The sequence below is a fragment of the Solanum verrucosum genome, unplaced genomic scaffold (assembly GCF_900185275.1).
Source record: "Solanum verrucosum unplaced genomic scaffold, falcon-dt-bn FXZP01000252.1, whole genome shotgun sequence".
NCBI lineage: Eukaryota > Viridiplantae > Streptophyta > Magnoliopsida > Solanales > Solanaceae > Solanum > Solanum verrucosum.
In genome coordinates, this window is record NW_026019988.1 from 458,700 (window position 1) to 483,380 (window position 24,681).

Consider the following 24,681-nt stretch of genomic DNA (forward strand, 5'->3'; position numbering starts at 1 on the left):
TTTTTTACTTCTATTATTTTAAGTTATTTTTTTATTTTTATTATTCTAAAATTTTGAAAAAGTTTATTTTATATTTTATATTATTATATTTCATTATCTTCTTGTTCTCAACCTTACTTTACGTGATTCTATGTAATTTTCTCGTATTATCTATTTCTTTATGCCCTGCTTATTTTCTCATTAGCATAATTTTATTAGTATTCTAATTTTTAAATTAAAATAGAATTTATTGTTGAATAAGGTTATAGACTTACGTTTTCTTTATTAAGAAAAAATAAAAATAAATCATATTTATTGCTATGTTGAAATTTGTTAAAAGAGTATTATGTTAAATTTTTTGTTTTGAATTTATAACTTATGTTATATTTTCAGTTTTATTTGTTTTAGTAATATTGAATTTACATTGCACGTCATTTTTTAATTAGACTTGATAGATTATATTTTTGTCAAACATTTAATAATTTATGACATTTTATTTATATATATATATATATATATATATTTTTATTTTTTTTATTTTTTATCAAACATGCATTTCACGATATTCGTAGAAACTTCATACTTTTAGTTGTTACGATCAATTCAATTGAAATATATTAATTTGAAAAAATATAAATCAATTATTTTTTCATAATATTAGTTACAGAAAATATGTTTATTAATTAATATATTTTAAAAATAGAATATATATCTTAAATATTTAATTTAATGTCATTTATAAAGTTTCTTATTTGTCTAGTATAAATTTTAAATAATTAATTTTTATTTTTAATTATAATTTTATAATTGCAATTGTGCATCCAAACAGAACATGTGTAATTACACTATGACATTCAAACATGACATGTGTAATTATATTGTGGCAACCAAACATGTCAGTGTAATTACTGGGCTGGTAATTACTAGCCTAGTAATTACACCAATTCCAATTACCAAGACTTTCCAAACAGACCCTAAAGAAACTTTACCGCTCAAATTAGGGCTTTTCTTTTCTTTTCTTATTCAGCAAAGCACAAAGTCCTCAAAGTTCAGTGCAACAATGGCGAACGACGTAGACATGAGTGGATGGAGTGAGCTTCTACATTCTTCTTCGAAGCTTCTAGAACAAGCTGCTCCTTCTGCTCAGTTTCCTCCGCTTCAGGTTTCGTTAAGTTTTTTTGGTAATGTGTGTTGGATTGTCGTTATTATATCGCAGTTTTGAATTTTCTTTTTTGATTTGGAAATTTAGAGGAATTTGGATCAATTGGAAGCATTAACGAAGAAATTGAAGGCTAAAACTTTAAGAACTGAAGCTCCGACTCAATCTATTGCAGCAACCAGGTACATTTTCTTTGTATTCAGTACTAGTAGTTCTTTAATACTATGTTATTTTGCTGTAAGTGATCTTTGATTATGAATTTTAGCTATATTCATTTGGGGTTTTGGTACAGTGAAGTTTCAAGTTGTGCTACTTTTTGTATATCAACTTCTTGCAAAATCCCCGTTTTTCAAACTGTTTGGCATGCTTTATTTAAGCTGAGGGTCTATCAGAAACAATCTCTATATCTCGTAGATAGGGGAAAGGTGTGCATACACTCTACCAGTCTACTCTCCTTAGACCTCACTTGTGGGATTACATTGCGAATGTTGTTGTAATTTCTTGCAAAGAAAGTCAATTCATGTACCATTTAATGCATCTTTGGCCAATCATCCAAAACCTACTTATTCTGAAAAATGCTTTTCGTCTGAGGTGCTCTTCGGAAAAGTGAGTAGAAGCTTGTGTTTAACTAATTAATTTGAAAAGTACTTCTGCTAATATTAGAGCATTCATTTGTGGCTCTGTGCTTGGCGAATGCTTCAAACTGGGTAGAAGTTACTTTCAAACTTCTAAGAAATAGCTCTTGCTACTTTCAAAAGGCACTTATTTTTCCTAAAATCTTGGGCCAAAGTCCAAACACCTCAACTATCTAACATAAACACTTTTTTTCTTTCAAAATAAGTACTTTTGACTTCCCTGAAGCTTGGTCAAATAGGTTATTAGCTTCAGATATTGATTAAAACCTTACTTCTCTTCCTCTTTATCTCCGTATTTCCCTTCTTTCAGTTTCCAGACATAGGTTTTGTTTCATACTCTCACCTGTTCTTTCAAAACATTTTTGAAGTTTTATATTTATTTGTAATCCATTCACATACATTTTCAATAGATCAGGGGTTAGTGATTGCAATATGGAGACTAAGAACTAACAGAAATGTAGGTTGTGTAGTGTCTGATTGTTTGTTTCCTTTGCTTTGAAAGGCTACTAGCTCGTGAGGGCATCAACGCGGAGCAGCTTGCTCGTGATCTCAAGTCTTTTGAGTTAAAGGTACAGTTTTCCTTCCCATTTAGAGCTTTGCCAAGTCAGTTATTTATTTTCGATAGTGCTCCACATTTTGAATTTGTACACAGAATGAATGATTACATATGAATGGTTTTCAGGTAATGGATGAAAAGTCAAAGGTTTGGTAGATGTTTATCCAACAACATCAAAGCGAGTATTTGGTCTTACATATAGTGTTACTTTAAGTTGTGCCAAATATTTGTCAGATGCTGTTTTTGCCTATGTTGCTCAGGACTCTTCAAAAATGTCAATAGCTACTTTTGGTGAGCCCGACACGAGTGCGGCATCAAAGTTGAAGAGTCCTGGCAGCTTAGGTTTTTGCTTTAAAAAAAAAGCCATGAGAAGGAGGCTGGCTAATATTCTGCATGACTACAAAACTTTTGCTGCATGTGTCCATCATTAATTGAGTCAACTCATAGTAATGGAAAACAAACTGGAATTATAATTAGTAGTTCTAAATGTAAGAATTAGAAAAAAGGGTTTCTCCTTTATCTTGAATAAGAATCTAAAGGATCATTTTTTATTCTATTGATGTTCTAAATTTGTTTGGTGAGGAATTGGGCTGGAAAAATCTCCCTGACAGTTTTTATCTGATTCTACCTTTTGTTAATTTTCTTCACATTCCTCTATTCCTTCCTCACCAGACTACATTTGAAGACGTTTTTCCTGCGGAGGCAACAACTGTTGAAGAGTATTTGCAACAGGTATTTTTAATCTTTTAATGTGCAGGTGATATTCTTTTTGTAAGTACTACTATCATCATGCATTAATTGTTATCATGTTATGTCATTTGGGGTGAGCTCATTCACTTAATGTAGATGAAATAAATGATGTGTCAACTCGATCTGTCCCTCTTCTTGGAGATTGGATTGTAATATTGATAAAATAGCAAGGACTAAGATGAGCAGATTCATGTAGGGTGGCTTGACCTGCAAGGTAATGTCTAGAGACAATTTTTAAGCATCATGAATAAGTAAGTAGTGTTCGACATGAAGAAGCATCAGCTGCAGTAGGATTTGGGTTTTTATCAGTCATTGGACCACTTTATGCTTTCAATTTTTGTTCCAATTTTATTGGGTGTCTCCGAAGGGAAGACAATTTTTTTAGGATATGAGGATCATTTGCCACCAACACAACAAGCAGAAGAAAGCAATTGGGTTGGTAAGCCAACCAATATGCTCTCATTGGTAGTCAGTGTTGTCACTCTTCAATGCACTCTCTTTTTCCCAATTCTTCAAAGCACTTGAATATCCCAAGCCATGTTTTTTTTCCGATCTTTTTCTTTTACCTAACACAACTTTGAATGGTGAAGAGTTATAGCCAAATTGAAGGATCTAGGATACTCAAAGGATGAATGTTTATGAGAGATGTTCTGTTTTTGTCTTTCCTTGTTTCAATGCATGTTACTTGTTCTCTTTCAAGGGTATATTTTGATAATGGTGTGTTTGAGTCTCTGATGTGAGTTCATGCTATATTATGCTAATTAAAAGAGTATTTCGATGAAGCTGCACAAAGTACCTTTACCCATTTCATGCTAGTTCGACATGCGTACATTAAGGTGAATGAAGAGTCAATGTTGAATAGAGATGCCGTTGTTGTTTGAGGATGACACATTTCTATTTCATAGTTTCTTTTGGTGCAAGGAGAAAATACCAGTTTGGGTAGATGTTTGGGGCAACTTGTTTCGAAGTTGATAGTTGAGTAACTTATTCATATGGCACTTTTTCCAGCACTACCTTGGTTTCATATTTATGGTAAAAAATTGATTTAATCAAAAAAAATTACAACACTCGTCTCACAATCAGGAGGTCCAGCAATCAAAGGAGATTATTCTCATGGTTATGCTTTTCTTAATTTGTGGATTTTATGAATTATAAGGCACTTGTAAAAACCACATATTACTTGTGTGTTTTACAAGATCTTTTAGATGTTTTTATGCATAGTGTAGCAGTTGTATTCTTCCTCCAATTTAAATTCTTTCATATGTGGATATTCTCTACCTACTGCTGTTTTGTTTCCCTGCCAGCAATGAGTAAAGGAAAAAATTTCAGCATTTTCAATGTGCTATGTTCTGTTTTGCTTGAAATGCATCATTGTCTCTGGATTCTTCACTTTTCTGCAGTTTGATCTTCTCTTTTTCATTGTCAATTTGATTGCCCGATTTTGACTCTTCTGTAATATCCAACTGTATCAGCTATTTCATGCATTACTGTATCTTGCTTCATAGTGTAAATGTTAATAATTATTGTTCTTTTTTTCATTTTTTATGTTGGAATGCTGCAAAACAGATCCATGAAATGGCAATGGTCTCTGCGGTTCAAGAAGCTCAGAAGGATAACCTAAAAAATTTCAATGATTACATGATGAAAGTTTTGGAGGTTAGTTTGCCCAGCTGCTTTTCATATGATGAGCTTTGTGGTGTGAGTTGCTAATATCATTCGATTCTTTATCAAAATAGATCATCGGCTGTCTAAGTTTGACTTGAAAAATTTAAGCAGTGTGATACCTTTGTTATACCTATTGGCCGTCAATTACTTATATTATATTTCTTTGTATCTTGATTTTGATAAGTTATCCTATTTGATTTTGTGTTCTTTACCATGCTTATTTTAAGTCTTGTTGCACTGTGGAACTCTTTTTGTTACAGAACGACTGGAAGAAAGAAAAAAGAGACTTCCTCCAGAGCCTAAGCCGGATTTCAACCTTACCTAGGACAAATATCAGTGAATCAAGCCCTCTACGTGGTCGTCAGGGACAAATAGCATCTTTGACATATAGCCCTCAGATTTCATCTGGTCCTTCTAGCGTGGATTCTTTAACATTAGCTAATAGGCCCATCGTTGAGAAAAAAGCTGCTGCATATGGAGAAGTTGTCAGGAATCTCACTAGTGCAAGAGAGCGTGGTTTACCCTTTAAAGTAAGTTCTGCATGTTGGTTCTTCACGACTTGATTTGATTCCTCCTTCCTTCAGCCAGTGAGATTTCTCTGTTTAGTTTTGGTGATTATATCGGTTATTGCTTCAACAAAGTTATTAGAGGACTAAAATGCCAGTTCTTACACCTATAAAAGAACATGAATATTGTGACGTGGGGACTCAAAAGGGAATGCTACAAAGTACTTAGATTCTAGGAATTCTATCCAGTCATCTAATCAAAGGTCAGAAGGGAAAATATACATGAATCACTTATGTTGTAGTTTTCTTGGACAAATAATAGCGTATTAGTAAAAAAGCATGAAAGAGGGACGGAAAACACAGGAAAAAGTGAAATACTGTGATGTGCGGACTGTAATGTGATACTATACCTGTCCTGCTTCATATGATGCTATTACTATTTGACGAGTCAAACCTCATTTTAAACATCTCAAAGTATTTCAAATATACAAGATGTTGTTTTGTGGTATTTATATGTTATATCTTATTTTTAAAAAAATTAAGGAATTGATGTTTGAACTTGCATCGGCAATTTGATGCTTCAACCGTCATGCATCAAACCCCGTCATTCCTTTTTTGGACAGAGGGAGTAACTTCTGTATTGCTGTTGGACAACCAAGCAATCCCTAACTAGTGAAAGTGTACTACTTGATGGGTGAAATTAAGAATTTATGCATATTATCACTTTAACCTCTTACTTGGTAGCTTCCTCTTTGATGTCCATTGGTTGTATCACTATGCTGATTTTATTGATTGAATGGTCTTGTTAATTGCCTTGAAAAAAATTCATACTATGTTAGAATTTTGATCAATTAGCTGTGATTATTGTTAGCCTGCTACAGCTTTTAAGTGTGCTCTTGAGAGTTTGGGTCTTAATGCATCTGGTGGGAAGTCAGTTGGCATTCAGAAGATCTGGCATCTATTGTCGGTATGGTGTCAAACTTGACCTTTGTATATCTTTGAATCTTGTGTTGTTAACATTTTCTAATCTGTAACTAGTTATCAATTTAACAAATTTGTAACAGTCTCTGATGGGTGAAGATTCAGCTGTCCAACATAATGTTTCAAAGAAAATGTCTTTAGTAATTGGAGCTAGACGTCACCTAGAATGGGGTCATGAGAAGTACATCATGGAGACAATTCAAGCCCATCCTGCTCAGGTAATGAGTTAGTGTTGATGTTGTCAGTTGATAAGCATTTCTATGATTTACTTCGGCACACGTTCTATTTTTCAGTTCAAACTCGTGATCTGTTCAATGTACTGTTAATTTGGGTCTTTAAATTGAGTTAAGGATAGCTTGTTGATTTCAACATTTATGAAGTTCTTTTTGGTCTTTTTCATATTCTGTCTTCTTCTTATTTGCCAATAAAGAAAAGGAAAAGTTCTGCCTTCTTTTTTTTGGGCTGCAATGAGGGGTGAATGCAGGAGGGGGGGGGGGTGTTTCTTCGCCTTGTCACCAATTTGATTTAAATTGACATTACTGATAATTGATGGTCTTGCTGACTATTATAGGCTGCACTTGGTGGCGCTGTTGGTAATTTGCAGAGAATCCGCGCCTTTCTCAGGGTTAGTTTGACATCATTATTAAATGTCATTATTAATCTGCGATCTTCATTTCAGGATGCAGCATGTACCATTTTCCATGATTATAGCATTTTTGCCTATTACTTTTCAGTTTCCATGACTGGATTTTCCTGATTGTTGTTCCTTATCTCAGATCCGTCTAAGGGACTACGGGGTTCTTGATTTTGATGCGGCTGATGCCCGTAGACAGCCTCCCGTTGATACCACCTGGCAGCAGGTTTGAATGCTTTACTCTGATTACACAAACCATCAATATGCAGGCTTTTGCATTTTGGTATGAACTATTAGATGTTTCCATTTAGTTTTTTTTGATAGGTAATGTTTCAGTGTTTTAGATCAATCGATTCTATCATATGAGCAAGTTATGATCCAGTCTTGTTTGGTCTTGTATTTTAGGAATTGCCATTCCTTGTGTAAACCTAGATCACCTCCTTGTGTTTTGGAAATAAAATTGACAGATCTGTTCTTTTATAAGCATATATTGGGCTATATTTTGTGCGATAAGAAGTTTCTTTCTTGTTTTGTTGTGGTCGGTTGGTGTGTCTTGTGATCCTTCAAGATCCTAGTGTAGTTTAAGATTTGGATTTCTCTTAACAACTAGTAAAATTACCTGCGCCTCGCGCGGGAATTTAATATGACGAAATTTATAAAACAATACTTAAAACCTATCGGTCATTAAAACTAAAATACTATATTATCTTATATACAAAATCACGTAGTAACGAACATTAATAATTTATCCTTTTGCTTCCAAGAAGAGTTACTATTTGATATTTTTGGGAATCAAATGAACATCAACCTGAGATATTAAATTTTCTAATAAATAAATAATCGTTGGTGATTGTAAAAGGATGAAAAAAGTGAACAAATATTCTAATTTTAACGTGTAGAAAGTTCAGCCCTACTTTTTGCTTTACAGATATCATTTTAAAGTTCCCCATTTAAATGTATCATAAGAAATTATTAAAATTAAAAATTAAAGGAAGAATGTATCATATTGGACAACAATTCAACTTATCATATATACTTGAAAGGGAAAAATATTACACAAAACTATTCAGTTTTTTTGGGTGCTTTTTAAAAATACTTCTGTTCTAATCACAGTGTCGAGAAACACATCTATTACTTCAAGGAAAGAATTTACAACTTGTAGTAAACTTGACAATCTATCCATACTTTATATTGAATATGAGTAATTAGTTTATTGTGTAGTTATCTATGTTTTTGGGATTAAAAGAGGTTCTAGTCTAGTCATATTCCTCTATAGGTCATCCGACACAACATCCTTGAAGCCATGTCAAAAAATTATTAATTCTTGTCTTCTTTTCTTGGTTCACTTCGCACATGAAGGTATGATAAGATTTTTAAGGTCTTTTTGTCCTTACAATGTCATACCAAATTTGAATTTTGTCTTCAAGAGATGGTAGTACAAATCTTTAATGGATTTTTTCATTGTACCTCAACAATTGCAATAGAGTAAACTTGCGTGAATACTCAATTAACGTGTGTTATTTAATCTATACTAGCAAATACTTATAACAATAACTTTACAAAAACATAAAAAACAAAGTTTAAAACATGTACTCAAAAATAACAATTAATAACATAAGCATAAATTAATGACTGTAAAAAACATACCAGGATCTGTAACAATAGAATGAAACAAAAAGAAAAAAATTGAGCCCACTGAATGCACAGTGTCCCCTTAAGGAAATCATTCCCCTCTAGTACCCAAGGTTTAAAGGAATAAATCCTCTCAGGATAGAACGATTCTATTCACCCGTGTATTGATACAAAAACAATGGTGCCAGTGAGCCACTCAACATGAGCTAAGTACACAAATATTTAATTGTGTAGAAGTAGTTCAGAATTTTCGTTGTTTTAAAGTGAGAAGAAATCTCTCTATTTATAGATAACAAAGGGTAGTGTGAACAAATGCTTATTGTGCCTTATGGAAAATGTCACAACTCTTTGGAAAAGTTACAACCCTTCAGAAAGGTCACAATCATTCATATAAGTCACAACTCATCATAAAAGTCGCAACTTTTTATAAAAGTCACAACTTTTCATTAAAGTTGCAACTCTTCATGAAAGTTGCAACTCTTCATATTTCATTCAAAGCTCTAATAAATGACATTGATCTTCAATCTATATTGTACCACCCATAGTAAAAGTCACAACTCATCATAAAAGTTGCAACTCTTCATGTAAGTTGCAACTCTTCATATTTCATTCAAAGCTCTAATAAATGACATTGATCTTCAATCTATATTGTACCACCCGTAGACAAAAAAATTATTAACTCAAATCACCAAAGGTAAAGTAAGATTACCGAGAAATGATAGACTAATGCATGCAACTAGGGGTGTACATAGGTTGGTTTGGTTTGGTTTTTCATTAAAAAAAATCTAAACCAATTATGTCGGTTTATTAAATCTAAAAACCAAATCAAACCACATAAAGTTGGGTTTTTCGGTTTCGGCTTTAGTCGGTTCTTTTCGGTTTTTTACAACTATACGGTGTTTGAAAAAGGGATCAAATATATTTTCACTTACCCGAGTGATAAGCTAACCTTAAAAAATGTTAAATGAATAGAAATCTTCGAAAAGACGATAAAATTCACATGAGTACATTTTTTTTTTGAAATATCAACGTTCAGTATGTTAAATTAATAAGATCAAACGCTACAATCAAAGTTTGAATACAAAACGAAATATTTACAAAGTAAATTGTTAACTTCGAATTTGAAAAACTATAACAATATTATTGTTACTTCTGATCTTAGTACAAAATAAAATATTTACAAAATTTTACAAGCCTAAATTTGAAATAATATATATAAACATTGAAAACTATAAACTAACTAAAAATATATTAACAAAGTAAATTATAAATAATATTTTTATCTATAAATAAAATAAAATAATATATTTATATTATGTTGGTTTGGTTTGGGTTCGATTTGACTTTTTTTCTTTGAATACCAAACCAAACCAAGAGTGGTTGTTTTTTTTTTTCAACGCCAAACCAACCAAACCAAACCACAAATAGGTTTTTTTTTTCTCGGTTTGATTTGGTTCGTCGGTTCGGTTTGACTTTACGGTTTGGCTTGTACACCCCTACATGCAACAATGCAATTATACATAGAATTAAAGAAGAAGCATTCACAATTAAAAAGAAAATTCTCAAGGTATAACTGTTATATATTCATTCGAGCCAGCTAACTCACATAGTTTGGCCCAATACTTCATTCTGGTACCAGTTGGTTAAACTTAAGTGTGGCTTGGTATTCCTATTTGGCGATCAGTTGCTTAAGTAAGTTCAAAGGGGCTGATATTTATACATATGGAAGATTTGATGGAGGCTTAATTTGTAAGATGGTGGTGATGGTTGTGAAGGTTTCTGAGAGGAGGGGAAGACTAGTTTTGGAAATAAATAAATTAAAAGGGTATCCTAGTTTGTGGTGGCGCCACGTAGGCGAGCCTAGGGTTTTCTTTTATATATAGACTAGTAAATAAGCCCGCTCTTCGCGTGGTTAGAACATTCTTCTTTTAAATTTATTAGAATAGAAGTTTTCTTGTAGTCAAGAGCAAAGGTTCCATAATCATATGATATACCAATAAGTAATATGTAGTCATTATGTTTTAAAATTAAAATGCAATCTTCCAAAATCCATATTTCATATGTAATATAGTTATGATAGTGTTTTGGAATTGAACTTGTGCACAACAAAACATTGATCCTTGAAAAGGGTAAAAGAGAATTAAGGGATAAACAACAAAGTTTAAAATATGTACTCAAAACAACAATTAATATCATAGGCATAAATTAATGACTGTAAAAAAAATACCAGGATCTATAACAATAGAATGAAATAGAAAAGAAAAACTCAAGCCCACTGAATGCATAGTGTCTCCTTAAGGAAATTATTCCCCTTTAGTACCCGAAGTTTAAAATAGATCCTCTCGGGATGAAATGATTTTATTCATTAGTGTAATGATACAAAAATAATAGTGTTAGTGAGCCACTCAACAAGAGCAAAGTACACAAATATTCAATTGTGTAGTAGAAGAAGTAGTTCGGAATTTTCGTTGTTTTAAAATGAGAGGAAACCCTCTATTTATAGACAACAAAGGGTAGTGTGAACAAATATTTATTTTGTCTTACCAGAAAGGTCACAAGTCTTTGGAAAGGTCACAACCTTTCATAAAAACTCTTCATAAAAGTCACAACTTTTCAGGAAAGGGGAAGGTTAGTTTTGGAAATAAATAAATTAAAAGGGAATCCTTGTTTGTGGTGGTGCCACGTAGGTGGGCCAAGGGTTCTCTTTTATATATATATATATATATATATATATATATATATATATGATATATGATTCTTGAATTAACAAGGGTTCTTTACTTTTCTCTTACTATTGTTTTTAACAACCATTTTTGCTGGCTTATGCTTATGCCTCTCTTAAATTCATAATTTGTTCCCTTATTTGTTAATACTTCTTGCTTTGACTAGCACCCAAGTTTTTACAGACTACAGTCTCTCTATACGGTAATTTTGTGCTATTTTCATATTTGGTAATTAGATTTCTTGCTTAGATTTCCATCATCTACTATCAATCTAACAACTAAGTAGTAGTTTTTTTAATAACTATGGTGTCCGGGTCAGCTTCCTCGCACCTCGACTAATTCCTCGGGGTACCTGATAGAGGGCCTCTATCAGCAACTAGTAGTAGAATAAAAGATATACTAGTAGAAGGTATTGCTCTTGGTCATGAATTATTCTAATTTCTATATGTGCATACTTCCTGTGTTTATCCTGTTTCTGCAACTACTTGGGCTTCTTACTGCACCTGTAACTTTACCAAGAAAATGTGTAGCTCAAACTGATTTTGATTATTATATCTTAAAATAGATATACTTTTGCATGAGAACTGGCTACTACAATGAAGCAAGAGAGATTTCCCAACAATCTCGCATGTCCCACCAGTTTGCACCTCTGGTATGTGTTCTGTGGATTGGATATTTTCTGTACGTTGTCCATTCTCTTTTCATTTCAACATTCCCTGTTTTTTGCAGCTTACAGAGTGGATTTCCACTAGAGGCATGGTATCAGCAGAGATAGCGGCGGTTGCTTCAGAAGAATGTGAGAAGATGTTTAGGTTGGGTGATCGAGGGGGTCGACCCACATATGATAAGAAAAAGTTGCTACTCTACACCATAATTTCTGGTTCTCGCAGGCAAATTGACAGATTTCTTCGAGAATTCCCTACACTTTTCTCTACTATAGAGGATTTCTTGTGGTTCCAATTATCTGCTGTACGTGAGTCTCCTGACAGGTCTTCTGAGGTCCTAAGTGAGGGGTTGGCACCCTACACTTTAGATGATTTGCAAGCTTACCTAAACAAGTTTGAGTCGTCACACTATACTAAGAATGGAAAGGATCCTTTGGTTTATCCATATGTTTTACTTTTAAGCATTCAACTTCTTCCAGCCGTCCTATATTTGTCCAAGGACATGGGAGACGAGGGGTATAATGTAGATGCTGTCCATATGGCTATTGTCTTAGCGGACTATGGGGTCCTCTCTGAAGGTACATGGGTAGGTCAAAAATTTGGGGTCATGGATGCTTTTGCTGAAGCCTCTAGCATAATTAGGCAGTATGGATCATTTTACCTGCGTCATGGTGATCTGTTAATGTCATTGGAGTACTATGTGCAAGCTGCAGCAGCAGTGGGTGGTGGGCAGTTGTCGTGGAGTGGACGTGGTAATATTGATCAGCAAAGGCAAAGGAGCTCAATGTTGAAACAACTTCTTACAGAGCTATTGTCGCGGGATGGTGGTATTGATATTTTACTTGGTCCCAGGGGTACTGGAGAAGAAGGTCAACTTGGAAGGTTTTTGACTGATGAAAAGACTAGACAACAATTTCTGCTTGAAGCTGCTCGGCAGTATCAGGATGCGGGGCTCTATGACAAGGTAATCTTTTCTTTCTTCCTTTTACATAGTGACATGAATGAACTTATTGCTCTAACTTGTGTAGTTCGACATAAGACATAATAATCATTTCTTCAGTCACTGACAGTAAATTATCTCTATAGCATGAGATCTATTTTGGGTTAGATTTGAAGTCATTTTTTTTGGGTAATAGTTGTGCTTAGTGAATAATGTCTTGTCATGTACTTTTGAGTTGGTCTATCAGTTGACAAAGAAAATTCTCCTTTAAGGATTCTTGAATAAGTTGTAGTAGTGAATCTTTTTCTTTTTGTTGATAAAGTAATAAATTTCATTGATGTACATGCCATCAATTTGTGAATTTTGTGCGCCTTATAATTTCAGTCCATCGAGATTCAGAAGAGAGTGGGGGCATTTTCAGCTGCATTGGATACGATAAACAAGTGCCTTTCTGATGCAATATGTGCCTTGGCACGTGGAAGGTTGGACGGGGAAAGCCAGACTTCTGGGCTTATTCTTTCAGGAAATGAGATCCTGGAGATGTTCAAATATTACCCTGAGATCAGGTAATATGCAGATTTGTCCAGTAGTCAAACATTTTCTGTTGTCACTATAAATAGTTTCTTATAATGATGTTTTTGAATGCCTCTTTGCTGTTCTGGAATGGAAGCCTAATCTAATCCATTTTTGCAGTCCCCAAGAGAGAGAAAATGTGTTGGCACAGCAAATTGTTCTAAGACAGCTTGAGGCTGTGCTATCCATTCATAAGCTTGCAAGACTTGGAAATCACTTGGATGCTATAAAAGAAGTGGCAAAGCTCCCATTCCTTCCTTTGGACCCAAGGGCGCCGGATTTCGCCACGGATATCTTTCAAAATTTGTCTCATCATGTCCAAGCTTGTGTACCTGACCTCCTAAAAGTTGCGCTTCATTGTCTGGACAATGTTAAAGATACTGATGGGTCACTTCGTGCTTTAAGGGCCAAGGTAAATTTTACATCATACATATTCATGTTCATTCTCTTTCACTGTTTGTGGCTTTGCTCCTATTTCCCTTTGGAGTTATGCCCACTTTGTTTATTATTTCCACTTTCCAGTTATGTTGTGTGCTTGTCCTTCACAAAATGTATTGCTAAGTTCAGATTTTCGCTAAATATGATGAAGACCTAACCTGACGAAGAAGAAAACAACTCTTTGAATAATGACTTTAAATAAGAGGAAGACATTCCTCTTATGTCTTCCTCTTATTTAGATGTAATATTGGTCTTTCGATTACATGTGACACCTATCATGAACCAAGTGTTCACAGATCTGCTTTTGCTTCTAAATCTCATTAACTAAATCAGATAAAAACAGCAGCCTAGTACAATGTTTATTTCTGAAGATGTTCTTTAGTGCATCTCTGAGAACATATATTGGACAATGATTCCTATCATATATTAAGTCAAACTTCTTTTGATTAACAATAACATCTTGTGATAATTGATGTGAATTTGGTTCTGCAGATTGCAAACTTCCTTGCAAGCAATTTGAATCAGAATTGGCCTCGCGATCTGTATGACAAGGTTGCTCGCAGTTTATGAAGTTGAAGAATCACAGTCCGTCTCTGGTGTTGTTTACTTTAGATGTTCAGCATTGTACAAAGATATCATTGAACAGGCGAAGTCCGGGCATCCACGTCGTTAGATTTTACTACTTGGTGTCCACAATGGCAATCTTCTAGACAGTGAAGATGCAAAGTATTGCCAGTGCATTAGTTTCAAATTTTTCGAGTACTTAATGATAAGTGTGTCTCGGTGTTAATGAGCATGTTTTTTGCTCGCTTTTGTCTACAACTGGATTTGAACACTGGACGTGTGCTTTAACCTACACATTATGTGTTACGCTATTACTACTAGATCAGAGTTGTGGGGCAGACCTCTTCTTTCACTTTTGACATACTTACTAGGTGTGTCAAAAGAATATGAAAATTGACCGAATTGAATCGATTTATCATTGTTTCAACAAAATCGTGGACTTTTATTTAAGTGTATCTGTCCCGAATAATGGAGATGGTCTTTTTAATTTATGTAAAAAATCAAAAAAATTCCGAATTCAATTGAATAACCTTATGTGTGTGTAAATATTATTTTATATGTTTGTCTTTGCTCTTTAATTAGCCATGCAAGCACTCCTATTAAATGTTTAAAGATCAAACAATACGGAAACAAAGGTTTTACATTCATGGCTTCTTGGAGAAGAATTGAAGTGTTTATTCAAAAATATATTTGCGAAAGATATATTTTAATAATAATATATTTTGAGATGATATTTTATAAGTAAAGAAAAATGAAAATTAATCAAATCGTAGCGAAGAAAATCAGGATTGTTTTTAAAAATTTAATTTTGGTTATACATTATAAAATACCCAAAAATTGAGATAATATAATTTTTTAAAAATGATCTACCAAACCATCCCATTAACACAATTAACCCCTCATTTAGCAGTCAAATTAAAGTTAAATTAGATTGCATTAATTTGATATTTTAAACAAAAAAAAATTAGATATTCAAAAACTATACAAAAAATATTATAAATTGCAATTTTTTGAATTTCAATATTGTAGACAAATATGATGAAAAAATACGTCGTAAAATATTAGTTAAAATTCTTATAATTTGACTCTAAAAAGCAAACTCATAATAAATAAAAGTGGACGGAAGTAGCTAAAAGTACAAAAAAAGAAGAAGATCTTTTTGAAAAGTTAGGCGGCTATCAATGAATAAAAAATGAGTTGGGTGGCTTTCAATAAATAAAAATGAGTTGTAAAACACATTCAAATTATCATTTTTTGCAACCTCAATTATTACTATTTTTATATTAAAACACGCATTATTTGATCAGCTGTTTTTGACCAGTAATGACCTTGGAGTGCACGACAGACAAATGAGTCAAATATCAATTCTATTTCCAATTGAATAATTTTCAATAATCATCCTAAATTGTCCATGTGCATCTTTGCATAATGACAAGAATAAAAAACTATATATAAACATTTCAATACAGTAAACTTCATCAAACACCAATCATACATTTACTTATACTTCAATTCTCAAAACTTGTTTTTTTTTCCTTAATTTCTCCATGGATAACATGAATAATGAAATGTTGATAAAACAAGAAAATGAAGTAGCTATAATCATGGTTCCATTTCCAGCACAAAGCCATCTCAATCAACAACTTCAACTAGCCTGCATATTTTCCTCATCATATGATCTTCCTGTCCACTTTATTGGCTCAGCTACTCATAATCATCAAGCTCGTGTTCGAGCCAACGGGTTAAAACCATCAGACATAGCCAAAATCCACTTCCATGATATCCCAACACCTGATTTTGCCTCCCCTGCACCTGATCCTAATGCATTCACCAAATTCCCATCACAACTCTTACCATCTTATAATGCTTGCACCCTTCTTCGCGACCCTATATCTTTGTTACTTCGTGACATCTCCTCTAAATCAAGACGAGTTGTCGTTGTTCATGATGTTTTAATGTCATATAATGTTCAGGATGTTATTTCTTTGCATAATGCTGAGTCTTATATATTTAACTGTGTTTCTGTTTTCTGTATGTATTCTAGTTTTATATGTGTACCTAATGGAATGCCTATTCCACTTGATGAAGATTTACTTAAAAAGTTACCTAAACTTGGACCTGATGCACCAGAAGAGATCAAAAAGTTAGTAGATTTTCAACTTCAGTATAGAGATATTAGAGCTGGTGATTTATACAATTCAAACAAACTACTTGAAGGTATTGCCCTTATTTTCTATTACATTTTGTAGTATATTTTGCAATTATTAGCTTAAATGTCTGATTATTTCAATCCCAACAGGTACTTCTCTTGATCTGATGGAAAAATTTGCAAGTACACAAAACAAGAAGCAATGGGCAATCGGACCGATATTTCTGGCTGCTAAAGTAGATCATGTATCAGATAAGAGAAACAAATGTTTAGATTGGCTTGATAACCAACCTCCAAGATCAGTTCTTTATGTATCTTTTGGATCATCAACTACATTTTCTGATAAAGAAGTGATGGAGCTCGCGATGGGACTAGAGCGAAGCAAACAGAAGTTTGTATGGGTGTTGAGAGATGGTGATAGAGGTAATATCTTTAGTGAGGAAGCTAGAAGATTTGAGTTGCCAGACGGGTTTGAAGAAAGAGTAGAAGGTGTCGGGTTAGTGGTCAGAGAATGGGCGCCACAACTTGAAATCTTGGCTCATTCTTCCACAGGGGGGTTCATGAGTCATTGCGGATGGAATTCTTGCATAGAGTGTATTACTGCGGGGGTACCAATGGCTGCTTGGGCTATGCATTCTGAACAGCCACTTAATGCTTTCTTTGTGACAGAAATCTTGAAAACAGGCCTTCTCGTTAGGGAGTGGAAGAACCACGAGGAGCTTGTCACTGCATCCGCCATTGAGGAAGTCGTGAGGAAGTTAATGGCATCAGAAGAAGGCGACGAGCTTAGGAAAAGAGCAGAAGAATTGGGAGCAGCAGTAAGGGTGTCCATAGAGAAAGGAGGTGCTTCTCAACTGGAGTTAGATTCTTTCATTGCTCATATTACTAGATAGACTTGCTTTTCAGAACTAAAAATTTCTGTTTTGTAATGCTCTACTACTACTGAATAATCGAAAACATACGTTGTTCGTCTTATGGAGTAACCTTAATTCATCATATGTGGTTCTTGATTATAACTCTGGTACATACCAACTGAGAAATGTAAACAGGACTATTAAGAGAGAAATACAAAGCAATAACTCACTGATAGCCATAGAAGCCAGACAAGTGACAGGTAAACTTGAAAAATCTGTTGAAAAGCAAGTCTATCTTGTGATATGCGCGATAAAAGAATCCAGCTCTATTCGAGAAGAACCCCCCTTCGCTGTGGAATGCCTAACGGCTTCTCCCAATTCTTCTGCTCTTTTCCTAATTGCATCACCTTCTTCTGATGCCATCAACTTCCTAACGACTTTCTCAATAGTGGATGCACTTACTAGCTCCTCGTGTTTCTCCCACTCCCTTACAGTCAGGCTTATTTTCAGCATTTCTCGGTTGGTCGAGCAGCTATAGGTACACCCATGGTAATACTCTCTATGCAAGAATTCCATCCACAATGACTCATGAACCCGCCTGTGGAAGAATGAGCCAAGATTTTGGGTTGTGGTGCCCATTCTCTTACCACTAGGCCTACTTCTTTTACCCTTTCCTCAAAACTCCTCTGGAAGCTCAAATCTTCTAGCTTCCTCGGTAAAGGCATCTCCTCTATCGGCTTCTCTCAACACCCATATGAACTTCTGTTTGCTTTGTTCAAGTCCCATCGCAAGCTCCGTGACTACTCTATCGGAAAATATAGTTGATGTTCCAAATGATATGTAAAGAACTGATCTCAGAGGTTGTTTGTTCAGCCATTCCAAACATATATTGTTGTTATTCGAGATATTATTATGGAGTTTAGTTGGCAGAATTGGTCCAATTGCCCACTGTTGTTTACTTTCTACTTGTGCCAGTAAATCAAGAAACTGACCATCAATTACTTTACTTGTATTATGGATATCACCTGATTTAATATCCATATATGACTCTGAAAATCCATAAAGTTCTTGACTTCATCAGGCAGCGCTCCTTCAAGGGGCGGTAGCTTTTTAAGCAATTCTTCTCCAAGTTGGATAGACTTTCCACTAAATAAGCATAAAGAACAGTACAAAGTGATAACTGAAATGCAATTAAATATATAGGATTCAGCATTGGGAAAGGAAGAAACATCCTGAACAATGTATGACATAAAAGAATCATGAACAACAATGACTCGTCTCGATTTTGAGGAGATGTCACGTAAAAATGAAGCAATGGGCTCGCGAAGAAGCAAAGATGCATCTGATGATGTAATGGGAATTTTCTCAAGGCATTAAAGTCAGGTGGAGGTAAGGCAAATTCAGGAAGTGGAATGGCCATGGAAGTGGATTATTGCTATGTCTAAAGGATTTAAAGCATTGGCTCGAACCAAAACTTGACGATTATGAGTAGCTGAGCCAACATAATAGATAGGAAGATCATATGATGAGGAGATTAAACAGGCTAGTTGAAGAAGTTGATTGGGATGGCCTTGAGCTAGAAATGGAACCATGACTATAACTACTTCATGATCAAGTTCATGGTTTGGTAAATTCTCATAGCTACACATGGAAGTAGAAAGATTGGAGTTTCGTGTTTCTATCGGATCCTCCATGTGTCGTGATTGAGTTTTTTCTTGTGGAAGAAGCAGGGTTATATAGCAAATGTGTGAAGTTAAGAGGAGGAGTGAGTAGCAAATCCATCTCTTTCACATATCTTTTAGTTTTGTAACTACTAATTGTTGTACTATTATTTTTGAATTATTGGATGCTGTTTATGCAGATTAAATAAAAGTATGTGTTGAGTCATGCATGAAAACTTTTATCATAATCTTTTCTTATTAATCCATATGTCCAACATGAGATTATTTTGTACTCTCAAATGACTATATGATTTTGATGTACCATCTACATGAAAAGGTTGGATATCATTTCTTTTGTCCTCTACAACTGCATAAGATGAACATGGTCGCAAGACAAAAGCCTATGCACTTTTACCAACCAACCAAAAAATGGTTCCTTGGTTTCAGAAATATTGAAAATAGGTCTGCTTGTTATGGAGTGGAAGAAACAGGAGATGGTAGTGAATGCATCCAACCATCGAGAATGTTGTGAGGAAGTTACCTTTTGATTATCTTCAAACTATTCTCCTAGAAAATGTAAAGAACCAATAATTCTCATGAACTTTCAATAATTCACTTAGTTTCAACTATGAAAAAGGTCCTAATATTTCACTTAGTTTCAACACCTTGATTTTTTCATTGCTCATATTACAAGATAGATGAGTTAGTGATATTTAACTGATGTCTGTTTCTTGCTGTTGTCTTACTTCAACACACTAAAAAGTAAAAAAAGCTGTGCAACACAACAGAAGTTGAGAAAAAGTATCAGGTATATAACCAATATGGATGAACGAACAAAATTGAACTTGTGATATGCGCCATGACAGAATCTGTTAAATTAGGTTTTAGGCCTAACTCACCCCCCAAAATCTAGCTCAAAGGGAGGAGGATTGTTCAAACCTTATAAAGAGTCCACCCATCTCATTAACCACAAATGTGAGACTTTTGTCATTTTTTAAACAGAATCCAACTCCATTCGGTAAGCACCCCCATTCTCTATGGATTACCTTACGGTCTCTCCTAGTTCTTCTGTCCTTTTCCTAATGATATCGCCTTCTTTTGATGCCATTAACTTGCTCACAACATTCTCAATGGTGGATGCATTTCTCTCACTCTCAAACTATCAGACCTATTTCCATCTGTCACCAAGAAACCATTTTTTGGTTGGTCAAACCCCATAGACCAAGGGGCTACTGGCAACCACATCCGCCTGTGAACGAAGAGATATCTGGTTGTGCTGCCTAACCCTCTTCATTCTTTCCTCAAATCCTTCGGAAAATAGGCCTGCACGTTATTAGGGAGTGGGAGAAACTCGAGGAGCTTGTCACTACATCCGCCATTGAGAATGTCGTGAGGAAGTTAATGGCATCAGAAGAAGGCGACGACATTAGGAAAAGAGCAGAAAAATTGGGAGCAGCAGTAAGGGAATCCACAGAGAAAGAAGGTACTTCTCAACTGGAGTTGAATTCCCTGACGCCTGACCTAAAAACCTGACCTCGACCCCAACCTTGACCCCAATACGATACCTAAGACCCGACCCCGACCCCGACCCCGACACTTGATTTGAGATTGACCCTAACCGTAAGACTTGACCTTGACCCAACACTCGACCCCAACCTAAGACTCGAGACCCAGCCCAGACCCAAGACCCGACCCCGATCCGAGACTCGATCTCGACCCTGACCCTTGCTCGACAAAAGCCCAACCTTAATTCAAACAATCGATCCTAGACTTGAACCAAACCTCGACTCGAGATTCGACCCAAGACCTGACCCGCGACCTTACCCTTATCTGAGACCTGACTCCGATTCTAACACCTAACTCAAAACCTGACCCCATCTCGAGACTCGCCCCCGACTTTGAGTCGAGACCTGACCCGAGACCCGACCTCGACACCCGATTCGATCGACCCAATCCCGACACCCGACCACCAGACCAAACCTTGACACCTGACTTGAGACTCGTCCTTGATATCGACCCCGACCCCGACCCCAACCCCAATACCCAATTCCAGATCTAACCCTGACCCAAGATCCAACCCAGAATCGACCCAAAATTTGACCTCTAATTCTAACTCGAGATTTGACCCCGACTCAGTCCAAAACTCGGGAGTTGGGTTTCAAATCAAGGTCAAGAGTTGAGGCTCGAATTGAGAATTAAGAGTCAGATCTAGGATTATTATTGGGAATCAATACCCGAGACTCAAGTTAGGATGGAAATTTGAGGTGTGAGGTTCAAAATAATTTTGGAAAATGTTTTTCGTACTTTTTTAAGGAATATCATTTTCCTTAAATTTAAGGAAAATAAGTTGATTTGGGAAGCATTTTACAAAATATTTAAGTCAACCAAACATGAGAAAATTAGATAACATTTTGCTTCATACCAAACACACCCTTAGTTCGCATTTGATTTCTCTTTTTTTTTTCCAACTTTTTGAATTTCATTTTCTCGCAAATTTGGGTTGCAACCGAAAACAAACTTGCTAGCACTCTAATCAGTTGGTATTCCTCCCGTTGAAAAGAAAGATGCATTTCTTTTTTCTTATAGTGATAAATTGAAGCGGAGAACTATTCAGTTTGGTTGATTCATAATATATTACCCTCTTAGTCTTAATTTATATCACATTGTTTGAGTTTCGAGAGAAAAAAATCAAATTTGATCACGATTTATTCCCTTGACCTTTAAATATTTTAAATTATTAATTCTTATGACTTATATTTACTTTTTATGTGATTTCTAAATGTATAAATCATATTTTAAAAATCTTAAAGGTTGTGTGTCCGAATGCCGAGTTAAAATAAAGAAATTTGAGACAGATGAAATAACACTTTTTGATATTTACTACTTTCTCTGATCCATTTTTCTTGTCTTGTTTGTCTTATACACTTACTTAAGAAAGTATTTATTGAAAGGATAATATGATCTTAATTACTCATATTTATTCTTTAATCTCAATTAATAGTATTACACTTCTTCTTACCTGTCACGTCCCAAGTCTACACCCTGGACGTGGCCAACACTCGAAGACCATTGCTGGTCCCCAAGCGAACCCTCATCCTGGCTGACTACAAGCGAAAAACTAACTCAAGCATGCAAAAGCTAAAAAATTGAATAAAATTCATGAAACTTAAATAGAAAGCTTTAACTCAAACTCTGAATAAAATAAATTGTTCAACTCGCCATAAAATAGGCAACTTAAGTCTTTAAAACATTTAATAAAATAAATGAATAATATAGACTTCTCAACTATACTGACTATCTATGAAGCCTCTAACTGATAAAGATGGAAGTCGGGACAAGACCCACGACATCCTGACTAAACTGAAAAGTAAATGAAATCCTCAAAAAATAAGGAGGCTCACCATAGCTAACTCGAACTCCCGGATGTATCAACGAATCTCATGTTGATGATCCTGAGTACCTGTGTCTGCATCATGAGAAGATGCAGGCCAAATGGCTCAGTACGTGGAATGTACGAGAATGTAAGAGGAATTCTAAAGCATAAACATAAGCTTGAAAAGAATCTGAAAGGAACTGAAGAACTTACTTGGCTCAACTCAACTCAACATAACTGAACTTATTTCAATATAAAGCAATTTAAAACATGTGCAATATAAAGAAAAACTGTTTAAAAACATGATGCCAACTCTGTGTGTATGCAAAGATACATATAACTCTGAGATGTATGTTAAAATACAAATAATCTAATGTTTCTCTAACCGAAAACTATCACATCAGAGCTATTATGATGATACAACGATCTTCTTCACGCTGCCAACACATCCTATACCTTGCCATAGGTATAGGACCTGAACTACTAAGTGGATCCACTAGTCTATGCGAAAATGATTTATCTAAAAAGTATGACCCTTTTCTACCCATGATGGCTACATGGTTTATGGAGACGCGAGTTATCTGAACTCAAGCTCGTCCCCATGTCGGTGCTCAATACTACTCCCAAAATATGATACGAGCTCTTTATGTTTAAAACATACTTCTTTCTGTAATTTGAGATAATTGCTCAAAAACTTAGCTCAAAGGCTATGTTGGAAATCAAGGTTTCCTCTCTTGCTTTATTGTGAAAGCATTTACTCTTTAACTGAAAACTAGGACAAATACTCTTTACTGAAAAACTAGCTCAAAGGCTATTTACTGAAACAGTAGCTCAAAGGCTCTTTTGAAAATCTCAGTTTTCCGTTCTTATTTAAATGTGAAAACATTTTAAACTCTTTTGGGAATACATAGTCCCCATATACTTTTGAAGAAATGAACTTCAACTTTACTCTTTACTGAACTCAAAACTTAAGTCTTAAAACAAAGTTAAAACATTTGTAAAAGACTTCATAAAATATGGTTCATGCAGAATTATGGACGTGAACGACTCGATGCAAAGTTTTCAATTACCATAGATAGATCTCAATACTTGAAACTCAAGAACTTCAATGATACTACTAATTTCAAGAATGCTCAACTCGGAGGGTTCATGCGGAATTATGAGCATGAACTACTCAACTCAAGGACTTAAAACTACTTCTCATCTCAAGATTGATCGACTTATAATGTTCATGCAGAATTATGGGCGTGAACAACTCAACTCATGGACTTCATGGGTAATAGGTAATAGTCACATGATTAGGATTATAATCCCGGAAGGGGTAGGAGCTCGATACTCAAGACTTAGAACTTGAAGATACTAATCCTTTCAAAGATACTAAACTGATGGAGTTCATGTGGAAGTTATGGGCATGAACGACTTGACTCAAGGGTCAAAATATCAATAAGGAACTCAGGTATACGACTCTTCTCATTCTCATACTTACTTCTCAAAACTTAACTCAAATTGATGATGAATCTCAAAGGATTCACAATTGAACTCAAAGGCTTTCTTGAATTCTACTATTGACTCTCTCTTGAATGTGAATTATGAATTCAAGAGTTATGGTTCATGATATGAAGGATCTAGGTGATAGTGTAGACTCATGAATACATTCTCCTCACTCTCATGCTCACTTACTCGAGTCTTGAAACAAATTATTAGAAGTTGTAGAAGACTCCTAAAAGGACTCAAAGGGACTTTCTAAAATATGTTTGAGAGAACTCTCAAGACTTGACTCTCAACTCTACCTTGAATGTGATTTATGAATTCAAGGTTGTGATTTGTGATAGGAATGATCTCGTGATGTTTAGGAGTGTTTTTAGATAGTTAAACATGAAAAACGATCAAGAAATCACTGTATGGAAGCAAGTCCGAAGATGAATTAAAATATTTGGTCGCGAATTAACTTTTGAGGCAGAGAGGTCCGTGACCTCTCCGCGACGCGAAGACAAACTTTATGAAATGGAGAGGCAGGTCCGCGACGCGGAGCAAGTGCCAGATTCGCCCGACTTTTTCCTTCTTCGTTTTCTAACCCCAATTCACCTAAACTCGGTTCTTTTTCTCAATTCCTCTTTAGATTTAGATACCCAACACATGAACACAAGAGCCTACTCATAAACAACTGTAAAATCGACATGATTTCATCAAGAACTCAATAATCTCATCTAAACTCAAGAACTAAAGTCAATTTCAAGAACATCA

General features: G+C 34.9%; 2 protein-coding genes and 1 pseudogene across 2 annotated transcripts; 2 read left to right on the forward strand and 1 right to left on the reverse strand.

The window, feature by feature from the left end:
• Nucleotides 1-960: 960 nt before the first annotated feature.
• On the forward strand, nucleotides 961-14,832 carry LOC125818611 (nuclear pore complex protein NUP93A-like). Its single transcript, XM_049498111.1, has 15 exons — nucleotides 961-1,141; nucleotides 1,229-1,320; nucleotides 2,276-2,342; nucleotides 3,002-3,061; nucleotides 4,646-4,735; nucleotides 5,005-5,274; nucleotides 6,122-6,217; nucleotides 6,315-6,449; nucleotides 6,803-6,856; nucleotides 7,008-7,091; nucleotides 11,786-11,872; nucleotides 11,950-12,849; nucleotides 13,210-13,391; nucleotides 13,519-13,810; nucleotides 14,329-14,832. Exons 1-15 carry the CDS (start codon nucleotides 1,040-1,042, stop codon nucleotides 14,404-14,406), a joined length of 2,589 nt encoding a protein of 862 aa, XP_049354068.1. The 5' UTR covers nucleotides 961-1,039; the 3' UTR covers nucleotides 14,407-14,832.
• Nucleotides 14,833-15,923: 1,091 nt separating this feature from the next.
• On the forward strand, nucleotides 15,924-17,524 carry LOC125818617 (zeatin O-xylosyltransferase-like). The gene is made up of 2 exons (XM_049498119.1): nucleotides 15,924-16,617; nucleotides 16,700-17,524. The coding sequence occupies exons 1-2, from the start codon at nucleotides 15,948-15,950 to the stop codon at nucleotides 17,440-17,442; spliced, it is 1,413 nt and encodes a 470-aa protein (XP_049354076.1). The 5' UTR covers nucleotides 15,924-15,947; the 3' UTR covers nucleotides 17,443-17,524.
• Nucleotides 17,525-17,683: 159 nt separating this feature from the next.
• LOC125818827 (zeatin O-glucosyltransferase-like) lies at nucleotides 17,684-19,097 on the reverse strand (annotated as a pseudogene).
• Between the last annotated feature and the right edge of the window lie 5,584 nt (nucleotides 19,098-24,681).